Source organism: Rutilus rutilus (genome assembly GCF_951802725.1).
Source record: "Rutilus rutilus genome assembly, chromosome: 9".
NCBI classification, from domain to species: Eukaryota; Metazoa; Chordata; class Actinopteri; order Cypriniformes; family Leuciscidae; genus Rutilus; species Rutilus rutilus.
Window position 1 is genome coordinate 4,569,269 of NC_140223.1, and position 14,405 is coordinate 4,583,673.

General features: G+C 37.4%; 1 protein-coding gene across 2 annotated transcripts in view; it reads right to left on the bottom strand.

Annotated features, from left to right (window-relative positions):
* Positions 1–4,842, bottom strand: part of pdgfd (platelet derived growth factor d) — a 34,581-nt gene extending 29,739 nt beyond the window's left edge. Inside the window, exon 1 of one of the 2 annotated variants that reach the window (XM_084418512.1) lies at positions 3,817–4,842. In XM_084418512.1, the coding sequence (XP_084274638.1) occupies positions 3,817–4,039 (223 nt within the window). In that variant the 5' untranslated portion in view covers positions 4,040–4,842. The remainder of the gene's footprint in view (positions 1–3,816) is intronic. The other variant, XM_084418511.1, reaches the window with a different exon arrangement.
* Between the last annotated feature and the right edge of the window lie 9,563 nt (positions 4,843–14,405).

Below are 14,405 nucleotides of genomic sequence, written 5' to 3' on the forward strand. Positions count from 1 at the left end.
GAAATGATAATGGCTGGATTTCTGCTAGTGAACAGCAGTGAGACACAACTCTAGACAACCTGTTTCATTTTTCCCAAAGTGTGTCTCTTCTGTCTGGAGTCTGTTTTAATGGATTAAATCATGTCTAATAAATTGAATTAAGAAAAATTCAACACTGTTTCAATTTAGTAAATTGTTAATAATTTATTAAACGTATTAATCATTTAATTAAATGTATTAAAATGTTAACAAAATAGGGCCTTATGATATGTATTATTATTTTTATTTGTACAAATTCCATCTTATTTTTCCACAATTTATTTTTTCATTTTTCTGCATTCTGTGCTTTGATTTAATATCCCGCATATTTACCAACAAAAACTGTGGTAATTTAATCAATTCATAAAACTTTACCATTTTAATAATTTAATTATTTTAATAATAATTTTAAATATTTTTAACAATAATAAATAAAAAATTTTTTTTTATAGATTATGTTTTATTGGGGTTTTTTTTACTGGCAGATTTATTGTCAAAAACTGTGGTGATCAAATTAATAATTGTACTATTTTGATTATATAATAAACTTTTAACAATATTAGGGCCCTATAAAAAAAAAAACGTGTTAATTATGTCAAAAATTCCATTTTATTTTCATAAAACTTACATTTTTTAATTAAACAATTTAATCCGCTTTTAAAAACGTACTCAAATGGAAACACAACTCCACCTTTACAGCATTACATTACATTTTTATTTTGGCCAAATAAAGAGCTTAAGCAGACAGTATGTAGGAAATATGGGAATATACAGAACATTGACAGACAGAGCTTATTTTTCCCTGATAAACTTGATATTGAACACACACACTCATACACACACACACACACACACACACACTTGCACACAACGAGATCAACGACTTAAAGAGGACCAATTGTGCTCTTTCTTTAGTGTGTAATGTTGCTGTTTGAGTTCTTCTCTATATCAGTGTTTCTGAACTCCCTGAAACGCCTCCATTGTAGTCTTGAGTTTCTTCCGGGAACGAACACGTCACAATATTCCTCATTTAAATAATTAATGCGCAGAATAAAGGGGCGGGGCCTGGTTGAGTTAGATAGTAGTGTGTTAAACTGGTGGTTATGGTGAGAGCGGGACATTTCCCAAACACACTCGAAGCGCTCGACCAATCACAACACACTGCTCCAGCCGACCAATCAGAGCACAGTGTGCTTTTCAGGAGGAGGGGCTTCATAGAGACAGGAAGTGAACAGAGCGTTACTGACAGACTGGGAAGAGAGGAGCCGCAACAATGGAGAATATGAGGAGAATAATCAACATTCAAGCAGGAAAACATGTTCTAGTAGAGCACGGAAACACAATCAAGATCACACAGATCTGTCACTGAGGCGTCAGTCTGTCATAGTGTGTCTGTCAAGGTTTTAGTTTTTCATAGATTCCACACACACACACACACACACACACACAATGAAAGAATGTGTGCTAGCAGTCAGCTGTGTGTGAGACAGAGACAAAAATATGTCAAGTACAAGCATCATCTTCCGGTTTGTGTATAAAAATGACAGATAGAAACACCTTCAAACATTTAAGTCCATTTTTTGTCAATATAAACAAACTCAGAGACAGAAACCCACCTGCACATACAGTAGACACACACACACACTGCAACAGGAACAGTAAGAAGTGTGTGTGCCTGTTGTGGGGAATCCCATAACAAATTCCTCAACACTGATGGCTGGGTGTGGGTCCGGGACACCCTGTGACTCACTGCCCTAAAATAGCTATATTTCAACTGTTTCACACACACACACACACACACACACACACACACTTCTACATCGATCTCTGTGAGGACATTCATCGACTCTAACTCTACCCATCACAACTAACTGTCTAACCTGAACTCTTACCCTAAAACTAATTATAACCTGATCCATAAAATCAAGCGTTGACCCTCAAACGGGCCTTTAAAGGCTCTCAGAGAGTGAGGACCGGCCGACATGTCCTCACTTTACTCTCTTTGTCCACACTCCAATGGTCTAAAACTCAAACCAGTACACACACACACACACACACACACACCATCCACTGCTCAACAGTTCTGTCATAGATAATCAAACACACACACACCTGTAGCTGATACATCAAGCAGTGTGACTATTGAAACTGTCGCACTCAAAGACTATTTAAATGCACCATGAATTACTAAAAATAGATTAAAAGATTCCAAAATAAATTCTAAATTCCAAAGGTTCCAAATAATAAAGATCTTAATTTTGGAAGAATCCATGTTATTTGTCAGCTACGCCTAATATTCCCAGAATACATTGCGACATTCATTACAGGAGTCAGTCACACACACACACACACACACACACACAGCTGACCTCAAAAGTCTCCAAAGTAATTCACATCATCACATTATTGTTGACAGTTTATATAATCTGTGGTTAAACGTGTATGCATCTGGCAGCCAGTCACGTTTATCAAAACACTGCATTCAACCTATACATCTTGATCAGGGATTCGAACCCAAGACCTTGCGTTGCGAGCATCACGCTCCACTGTTTGAGCTCCAGGAATACACGAACAGGTTCAGGTTAACAGGTTACATCACGCGAACTCAGTGCAGAGAGGAACAAAGCTGTTGAATCAGGCGTGTGACATGAGCAGAAGATCACAGAGCTGTAGACCTGTCCAAACAAGCTTTAGCTGATCACAACATGAAGAAACATTCATGCCCGTTCACATCCACAGTGACCACAGAAAGCCTTACAGCACTCCACAATATCTGCATGTCATTCATGAGATCACAAAACATCACAGCAAGAGTCCTAACTCACTATATTAGCAGACACTACACTAGTCAGACTTAAAGTCAGACATTTCACAAGTAAATTATTCGGCTAACAGAGTTTTGCACGGTTATAAACGATAAAACAATCGATTTAACGTTAAAAACGAAGGCAAAAAGCCACTCTGTGTTTGTTAATGTGACCAACTACCATGCTAACTACAAGTAGTGACGCTACTAACTTGACTACATTTTTCAGTAGTTGCTTTTAAAACAGTGTAGCTTTTCCAGTAGCGAACTACTGTTTCCAGCTAGCATCGGTGTAACGCGTTTCGACGAGCCTGATGCATTGAAGCATCGTTGTCTTATTAGATCACAAACATTGTGCATTTCCGCTATCTGTCGTTTCATCACACATCTCGCAGCTTTACAGTTCACTGATCATTGTGTAAAGGACGTACAGTTTTGTATTTAATTTATGCAAGCCAAAGATTAAATACTTCAAGCACATACAGGTGAATAATAGCCTTTTTAATGTATTAATTGTCCTGCTTTATTGCACTCTATATCAAAAGTCTATTTCTGATTTTATGATGACCCGTCATAGTTTAATCTGTCCCGCCACAGTTTTATAATGAACCTAAAAGTTGTGTTTTGCGCCATTGCTTTAGCATCTGTCAATCGAAAACAATTCAGTTATTTATAATATACAATGTCATTGTAAAATAAAAAGTAGTTTCGATGTAGCTAGATAGTAACTTGAAGTGTAGCAAACTACATTTTCTGAAGGGTATAGCTTGACTGTATCTTTAACTTGTCAAGGTACAGTTTAGCAGTCAACTACACCTGCTAACTAGGACACCTGTGTGTGAACTTGAGGAGAACTGACAAAAGTTTACTAAAAGACTTCAGAAATGAAGTGAAGAGCAGCATTTGAGCACTTGCTTTGATGTTTTGTTTTCTAATGCAGTGACACGCATGCGTTCCTAATACTGTTCGGGTCACGGTCTTCAAAAACTCACCATTTCTGCGTGTGTTTGAAGTCCTGAGCGCTTTGGAGGACATCACCTGGGCCTGTGTGGCGTAATGCTCCCCGCTCAGCACCGCGATCAGGGAGCACACGAGCAGACACATGATGTGGAAGCGAATAACCTTCTCCTGCTGATCCATGATAAAGGACAGAGACATGATCCAAGAGTTTCCAACACTGCGCTGCGCGTCCACGGATCCAGAGAACAGGTTCATATAAACCCAGCCACGGAATCCAAAGACTTCGACTTTATCTGCTTCTGTCCCGTTTGACCCCGAAGCTTATAATTCCACCGGAATACTTTCAATTCCTTGAACATTTACTGAAACTCGAGGACGCGCGATAAGTTGTCCTGTTGGAAAAGTTGGCAACAATAACGCGCGCGGTGCCGATGGATTCCCAGGGTTCACACATTAATCTCCCGCTGAAAGATCGGGGTTGGTGAGTTGCTGAATGATGGAAGGAAAAAGAAAGGAAGCCCAGGAGGGCTGGACCCCCTTCATCCAGTCAGGACGAGGAAATAACGCCCGTGGGGCGCGTTTTAACAGACTGTTTGGTGAATACTTTCCCTCGCTGCGTAACGCCGCCACTCTTTTCCTGTTTGTTGCGCCGTGAGGAAAGTTTTGAGCACTTTCCCTGAGGAGAAACAAACGCACGGGACTCACACTTTCAGCAAGCTGCAGGCCATGATTGGGTTTCCAAACCGTTTCTGAGACGTGTGTTGAAATATAAAAGTGTTTATAAAGTATAATGCAGTGAAATATAGTTTAATGCGTGCTTTTTTTGCTCACTTAAGGGCTTCCCGAGGAACAATTGCACCTTGACGGAAGCCCTTATCAGATGAGGACATTTCCGCTCTGGAATCTGAATTCTTGGCTGTTTGCTGTGGAATAATAACTTTCTACACTGTATACTGCCTACTGTTTAAAAAATAAATTGAAATTATACGCATTATGCAAGGGTAAACGTTCCAAACAGCAACGTTCCAATTCCAAACTTTGTCACGTGACCCCAACACGTGATTCATTCTATAAGTGCGTCCAGTTATCATCTCAGAATTAACATTTGTTGGCCTGCAATGTTCTGTTAACATTCGGTCATAATTCTATATAAAACTTTGCGGGGGGGGGGACTTAATTTTAATGTCACAGTCACATTAATAGCCTACTGCTCATTTGTCACTGGAAATGGAAGGTCAAGTTGAGCGCAATGCATTGTGGGATACAGTATGTTTTATACTGCACATTATGTCTGATGTATTTGACATCTGGGTACACAGTGCATACAGACATACGAGCAATTTCCGATCTTGTAATTGAATTTCCCAAGAAGACTTAAACACAGAAAATTACTATAAATATATATATATGTACAGTAAACTCACGGAATCAAGCTATTAAAATGCAATTAATTTACACAATTTTGACTGAAAATTTACAATCCAAGAATTTGGGTGTATAAAATGTCATTGTTTTGGTTCTGTAAATATTCCCATTAAGCATAAAACTCATGTACAGTAATTCAAATGTATTTTACTAAGTGAAACAACGGTAGCATTATCATTAACAATTCGATTAGACCTTTTGGATTCATAACGTGTCAATGTTTAAACATTTAATCTGAATCTAAGTATAGATTCCAAGAGGACACAAGGCATTACAGTATATCATGCACACATGATCCAGGTCTAGGCCTGGGTGAGAGTACGAAAGCTGGTCTGATCCAGACTGTGCCCGCTTTCCCTGAGCCTCAGCTGACGGAGGGTGTGTCGTGATTTACCTCCTGAGGGACGCTGTGTGTGTGTGCGTGTGTGTTGTGGTTAACCAGGGCCAATGTGCACAGTGTTGACACAGAAACTCTAGCGTACATCCTGATGTTTATCTTAATATATTTGTTTCTCACACACACACACACACACTATGTGTTTACCTAAATGTGTTTGTACAGGAAACAGACAGTTTATATTCTCCCTTTGCGCTAAACACACGATTGCATGGCTACACTAACGGACAACACATCAAATGAGTGTTTTATCTATTAGTTGCATATTTAATTTGAAGTGGTGTTTGCAGAACATACTTGCTGTTCCAACACTATTAAACATCCCACAGTGTTTGTTGCTGACATGAATAATTCTCAAAGTGTGTGTCTCTTTTAACTTCAACACCCTTGCAACCACTAAGCGATGCTCTGACAACCACTCAGAACACCCTATTAACATCATAGCAACACCCTGGCAACCATTAAGCAATGCAGTGAAAACCACTCAGAACACCTTAGCAACCAGAAAGTTTCCGTACCTGCATATCAATGCACCTAAGAACTCTCTAGCAACATTATAGCAACACCATGGCAACCACTAAACAATGCTCTGAAAACCACATAGAACACCCTAGCAACATTATAGCAACACCCTGGCAACCACTAAGCGATGCTCTGAAAACCACTCAACACCCTAACAACCAGAACATTTTAGTAACCGCATAACAATGCACTTAAAAGCACCTTAGCAACACCCTGGCAACCCCTAAGCAATGCTCTGACAACCACTCAGAACACCCTATTAACATCATAGCAACACCCTGGCAACCATTAAGCAATGCAGTGAAAACCACTCAGAACACCCTAGCAACCAGAAAGTTTCCGTACCTGCACATCAATGCACCTAAGAACTCTCTAGCAACGTTATAGCAACACCCTGGCAACCACTAAACAATGCTCTGAAAATACTTAGAACACCCTAGCAACATCATAGCAACACCCTGGCAACCACTAATCAATAGGCTTAAAACCACTTAGAACACCCAAGCAAACTCATAGCAACCACTAAGCAATGCACTGAAAACCACTCAGAACACTCTCGCAACATGATTGCAAAACCCTGGCAACCACCAAGCAATGCTATGAAAACTACTCAAAAGCACCCAAGCAACATCATAGCAACACCCTGGTAACCACAAAACACAGCTCTGAAACCACTCAGAACACCCTAACAACCAGAACATTTTAGTAACCGCATAGAAATGCACCTAAAAAGAGCACTCTAGCAACCACCTTGCAATGCCATAGCAACTTATTTGAACACTCACGCAACGTGCATACTGATATACCATTCAGAATTGCATAGTAACGCCCTAGCAACCATTAGCATTGCGTGTGGTGGTGAGTTATGCATGTGCAAGCACTTCTAACGCGTTTAAAATCTTGTTAGTAAAATAAAATGTCTTTAACTCTAGTTCTACCATCCTCTCCCTCTCTGTCTCTCTCTATTGTCCTGAAAGAGTTAACGCTCAGCCATTCTGGAATGATTCCTGGATTCCTGCAGCATTCCGCCACATTCCGCGGGATTCCGCAGGGGCGACATCATAATCAAAGACGGCGGATGACAAAGACGCCCAGTGTGGCATTGAACAACTGCAAACTCCCTATTATTCACAAAGTCACGGACAGAGAGAGAGAGAGAGAGAGAGACAGAGAGAGATTAACTGGCGCTCATAGAAATGTGTTTGTCTCACTGATGATAAAGAGCAACATCTCTCACACACAAGTGCTTCATTGTCATGGAAATAATGTCATAATACATTAAAGGCTTTATTTGTGTTTTATGATTTGTTTTTGAGACGTGATTGTACAGTGAATCCTGTCATTTCTTTGAACCAGTTCTTTCTCCTTTAACATGTGGAAGGTTTTGTGGCAGCACTCAGAAGTCACATGGTCTGTAATTATTTCATGTGTGGTCCAGTGGTTAAAGCTCTCGAAGCCTTTAGCAAGACAATTACAGGTGAAGTGTGAAATTTATGCAGTACTACTAAAGGAAAATTACACGAGTCTCCTCTTCTGTCCTAAAGCCCTGCCTTGGATTGGTTAGACAAACAGATAGTCCCGCCCCCAAACTCTTGTCATTGGTCGTGTCAGAAATCACATACTCTCTTGAGTAGGCACTTATTTTGAATAAGTAATGACTTCACGACCGTTAAAAATGTATGCTCTATATAGTATGAATGTAATGTGGACATACTACTTTCGCCATGTTGTTATTATCATGTGATCTACCTGCAGCTCCAGAGATTTTAGTCACATGACATTTACGGCTCAAGTGATTGGCTCAAAAAAAAAAATCATGCAATTATGAAAAATGAGATTATACTGTAAAAATAAATTATAGCAAAATAATAATCTTTACTTTGAAATCAAGTTATTATGAAATATGGGATTGCATTCTAAAAAAGAAATAATACCAAAATGTGAAAAAGTATGGAAATCAAGTAATTAAGAAATATTATATTATATTATCAAATATATATAAATTTTACAAAATATATCAATAATCATTTGGAAATGAAGTCATTTAGAGATTATATGATGAAAGAATATAAAATATATTAATAATTGAAAATTAATTCTGAAATTCTATAATGAAAATATAAAAATAATACAAAATATATAAATTACTTGGAAATTAAGTAGGAAATGAGGAATATTAGTGCTGTCAAATCAATTAATCGCATCTAACATGAATTTTTGTGTGCATAAGCCAATATATATATACACACACACACACACACACACACACACACACACACACACATATACAGTAAATATGTGTGTGTACAGTATACAGAATGTATGTGTGTGTGTAGTATACAGAATGTGTGTGTGTATACAGACACATTTTATATTTACAAACTTTTAAGCTAAATGCGATTAATCAACTTGACAGCTCTAATAGAAATACATTCATAACTACCTGGAAATCAAGTAATTATGAAATATGACATTATATTACAAAAATATTAATATTGATGCCCAAATATAAGAACCATGACCTTTCAACATGAAAGAGAAGAGGACAGTTCATTTTTCGAAATACCGCTGTTGCAGTTTAGTATATCTCTATCTGTAGCCATTTATTCTTCTTCTTCTTCTGGTAGTTTTTGCATGTGGACAAAACCGGCATTATCCTCAACAACTGTCCAGTTATATTCCTCTTCTCTGCCTGTCACTGACCTCAAACCCCCCCGAACAGCAGACAGGCTGACGGAGTGATTCTGCAAACTTTGAGATGAGTATGAACGCTAACTCATCTCTCTCCCCAGGTACAGTATATTAGACCTGACAGCACATCTGGATTGATGACTGGAGGAATCTCTATCGCCCCCTTGAGTCCTGCGGTTTATTAGCGCACTGCTGACTTCTGTTGCATTACAGGCAATCTAAACAGAGATTAAAGTAAACACACTGACACTGCATGCGTTGATGCAGAACCAAGAGCTGCGCGCGCGTGCGTGTGTGCGTGCGTGCACGCTCATTTTTATCTTCCCATCAATGATAGCCTGTTTCAGGATCATTTTCCCTGTGTGATTTATGATCAGGCTGAGATGCAGTGTGAGGCTTGGATAAATAAATATCAGTCCTTTACCGCATTCTGACTGTCCCGCGTTTGTGGAGTCGCTTCTCCCTCACGCGAGATAAATCTGACAAACGGCGGGAACGAAAGAGCTCGTCCTCATTTGAAGGCACTCAGACACGAGTGTGTGTGTGTGTGTGTGTGTGTGTGTGTGTGTGTGTGTGCGCGCGCAGCGTGTTATTGATTGCGGCCATTGAGTGGATTTGTATGGTTTATGACGTCCTGATGGGCGATAAATACATGTCACTGTCAGTGAGTGTGTTTAGTATTTCCCTCAACAGAAATCAAACTCGATTAGATTAACATGAATAATAAGAGGTAAGCGCTCATTGTGCGTGTGTGTGTGTGAGAGAGAGTGAGTGAGTGTGTTTGTGTGAGAGAGAGAGTGTGTGTGTGTGTGTGGGTGAGAGAGAGTGTGAGTGAGTGTGTTTCTGTGAGAGATAGTGTGTGTGAATTATGTGACTGAATGTGTGTGTGAGTGCATTTGTGTGTGTGAGAGAGTGTGTGTGTGTGTGTGTGTGTGTGGCCTGGTGAACCCTACATTATGGGGAACAAAATGTCCCCACAAGTTGGCAATATCTGAAATCCTGTCCTTGACAAAACAGCTTATAAATCAGACTAAGTGAAGTTTTATGAAAATGTAAAAATGCAGTAAGTTTTGTGTGATGTTTAGGTTTAGGGGTAGAGTTAATAATTATAATTATATCTATGGAAAGTCCCCATAAAACATGAAAACACAATGTGTGTGTGTGTGTGTGTGTGGTTATCACATTAGCTTTATTTAATCAGATCTCACCTGTGTTCATGCCAGATGGCGGGAAAAATGCTGACTAGGTACACACACACACACACACACACACACGAGTCTTCTGTCGCTCTGCAGCCTTAATTAGATAATTCATCAGTCCATCATTTAAACTGACTCATAATTAACAAAAATCTTTATGACTGGACCCAATGCAGTTGGATAAAACTCTCAATTAGCATAATCTTCAGACAGGATTTTAGTTAAAGAGGCAGCGAATGTATATAGTGTGTGTGTGTGTGTGTTGGAGAGAGAAGGCAGAAGAGCACAACAGTGTGTGTTGGTGCAGTGACCTTGAAGGTCCGTCTCTGTTCAGCTGAAGTGTGTCCAGCTTCTCTTTCGATCACTACACACACTTGCACGCAGTGAGCTTCTACCTATAGACAGATTTTTAAGGCTTCGTTAGTGTAATTAAAATGCAAAGGCTGTTCCAAAAAGGTAGACGGTGACGTCGTGCTGCTTTCTAAGATGCATTATCACAACAATTTAAAGCAGACAATCCCAGAATGCATTGCAACGAGTTCAATGAAGGTAATCCATCCTGGATGGCATGAAAAATTATAAATGTATACACTACTGTTATCCGTTAAAGATTAATACTTTAGTTCTGCAAGGGCGCATTAAATTGATCAAAAGTGACAGTAAAGACATGTATAACGTTTCTAAAGATTCTATTTCAAATAAATGCTGTTCTTTTAGAACTTTATATTCATCAAACAATCCCGAAAAAATTAAATGTATCAGTTTCCACAGAAATATGAACTGTTTTCAACACTAATCATAAATGTTTCGTGTGCATCAAATCATCATATTATAGTGATTTCTGAAGGATCATGTGACACTGAAGACTGGAGTAATGATGCTGAAAACTCACAGGAATAAATTACACTTTACTATATATTCACATAGAAAACAGTTATTTTAAATTGTAATAATATTTCACAATATTACTGTATTTTTGACCTCAAAAGAGACTTTCAAAACCCCCCAAACTTTTGCAATGTAGTGTGACAAATTCAGAAGTAGATATGAATTATTTAACCCTTTGTGCATGCTGTGTGTTTGTATGATTATCAGAGCTCTTCATTCACTAGGTTTCAGAAAGCAGAAAGAGCTTCAGTGTTAAAAGAGTTCAGACCTTTTCCTGATGAAATCCACCAAACAACTCACAGCCCATCCGTCAGAACCGTCATCAGACGCTGCAGGCTCGCTGAATATCAACCAGTTCATGGCCTTACATCCGTCCAAGATCACCACAGAGCTGTCAAAGATTCGTGAGAATTAAAGGAATGTCTCAGGTTCAGTTCACGCTAATAAAACATACAAGTGTATTGCATTTACAATAGAAGACTATTCCAGGACGAGGAACAACAAAAAGCCTTTTTTTTGACAGGAATCAACAGACTCTGAACACACACTGTTCATCTTCTCTTCATCTCTCACTGTTTTCAACCAACACCTCTCGAATAACACTCAGGTATGTGTTAATGGATCCGTTTTTGGCTCCTGTGGAATAGATTATTATATCTCTAGCTGATAAAAATAATTTTGTGGTGAAGTGAATACTACAGAAAAAATAATTACATGAAGTAATTTACATGAAAAGTTAGTTCAGGCAAGAATAATAATAAAATAAAATAAAAAACGAAGTAAATTCTATATTAGAACTAAATTCAAGCGTGTAGAAATGAAAGCGTAAAAAATTAAGTAAAATTACTAAACCTTTCTGATACTGGTGTTCCCATCATGCATTGGGCCTTGAATAATGAATGAGGTTGATTTTCCACTGTTTTCCAGCTGTATTTACACTGTTTTATCATTGATTTTGTTGTTAGGATTAGTAACTTGCCATTTTGTGACATTTGGAGTTCATTTTCTACTCCATCGATCCATCAGATGTTACCGTCATTGTGTTGAGGTCTCTGCGTTCACATGACACACAACTTTTAATAAGAAGATATGGTGTCTCACACAATATCTGCTGTATTAATTACTTAGATGTTTCTAAGTAAAGCATATATTTTAAAAGTGTGGTTTAATTCAATGTTATATTGTTTGAGTGAAATGCAAAGGAAACTTCAACTTACTTAGCCAAGTTAAAATTACTTAATTTCTTTGTTACTTTCACTGAACTTAGTTAAGTAGAGTTTACTTAAAAAATATGTGTGCAAAAAACTTGCCAAAGAAAAATTAAGTTAATTTTACTTATTATTTTTTTTCAGTGCAGGTAGATTCATTATGGATATTTCCAGCTGATTAGAGAGACATATTTTGTGGTATTTCTAAGTATTATTAATTAAAACAAAACTTGTCTTGTTTTCGTTAACTAAACTGTTTAAAAAAAAAAAAAAAAAAAAAATTTTTGTTAATTGAAATTAAGCTGAAATACAACACAATTATTTCAGTTAGTTCCCAAGGCAACATGTCTTATCACTTATCATTTCTAAATATTTACTCACTGAATTACTCACTGAAATTAAAATAAAACTGAAATAAAAATAAATCAAAACTATTTAGAAATATTGAATGAAAATGATAAAAGCACATAGCAAAATGGCTGAAAAATAAACTAAAATTCAAATTTTAAAATAAAAATAAAATCCAATAAAAAAATTAATAAAAATATAATACTATATAAATAATACTTAAAAAAAACACTGATAAAATGGCAACAGCAAAATAATTAAAATGATTAAAAACACCAGTGCTTAATAAATATTTAATTAAATATTATTATTATTATTAATATATTATACTATTATTACTAATATAATATAGTAAATACATTAATATAGAATTCAAAGTATTCGAGTATTCACAGGCATATACTTTAAAAACAATAAAATTATCAAAATACTGTCTCTTTACTACTGCAGTAAGTAATTAAATACCGTATTTTACTGTAATTTAATTTAATTTACTTCATTTGACTTATTTAACCATGGTAAAATCACCGTAATGCACAGCTGAGACCATCCAAAAACATAAATCCCCATTTATTACTCAACAAATGTAACACAAATTGGGATGATTTTACACACTGTACAATAAGATAAAAGGAAAGATGAGGAGGAAGGAGGGAATCCTGTGACAGTGGGAGTCTCTTCAAAACCCTGAAGCATCAGAAACCATCAGCGCTTTGATCTGTTGTCTCCTGTCTGAGCGTGTTTGTGTCTGCGAGAGTCTTTTCCCATCTTTTATTGTGCCGAAGAATCAATGGATGGATGATCTTTATCACACAAACTTCGGAGAGATGGCAGAACAAAACTGGGGAACAATGTCTCTTATCTACCTCAGTTAATTAAAGCAGAGCGTGTAACGAGTTTGTGCGCTCCACTCTAACTGAATTAAGAAGACAGATAAGAGTCTCTCTGAATGCAGACGGAGTCTCTGCTCTCAGACCAACACACACACACACACACACACACACACACACACTGCGCTACAATAGGACACACATCAGTGTGTGTGAGAGAGATCTGTTCTTTATTCAGAGAGCGTCCTACTGCAGAAAGCCTCGAACTGCCCCGCCTCTCTCTCTCTCTCTCTCTCTCTCTCTCTCTCTCTCTCTCTCTCTCTCTCTCTCTCTCTCTCTCTCTCTCTCTCTCTCTCTCTCTCTCTCTCTCTCTCTCTCTCTCTCTCTCTCTCTCTCTCTCTCTCTCTCTTCACGGATGGAGGGAAGAACAGAGAGAAAAGTAGTAGTGTTCAGATTCACAAGGTCCCTACAGAGTGTTCACTGCTCTCTACACAGAGAGATCTGGAGGAGTTCACTTGACAAAATACACTTAACGTTATCAAACGTAACATAACGCTAGAGTCGCACACGGGTTTTAGATTTCATTACATCATAAATGCATACATATATATATATATATATATATATATATACAGTATATATATGTATAAATATATGTAGGCCATATTCTATAATGAAATATATAGCCTAATTAATTAACTAATTAATTTGTCATGCTCAAAACGGCTACAATTATTTAATAAACGGAACAATTCCAATAGGGTCCTCACACCAGCGGTGCTCAGGCCCTAATTAAATAAAAAAATATATATATATTATTCATAATTGTTCTGCTTCTTATCCTTGAAGATGGATGGATGGATAGACAGACAGACAGATACAGTAGATAGATAGATAGATAGATAGATAGATAGATAGATAGATAGATAGATAGATAGATAGATAGATAGATAGATAGATAGATAGATAGATAGATAGATAGATAGATATAGATAGATAGATAGATAGATAGATAGATACGATAGATACGATAGATAGACAGATACAGTAGATAGATAGATAGATAGATAGACAGATACAGTAGATAGATAGATAGATAGACAGATACAGTAG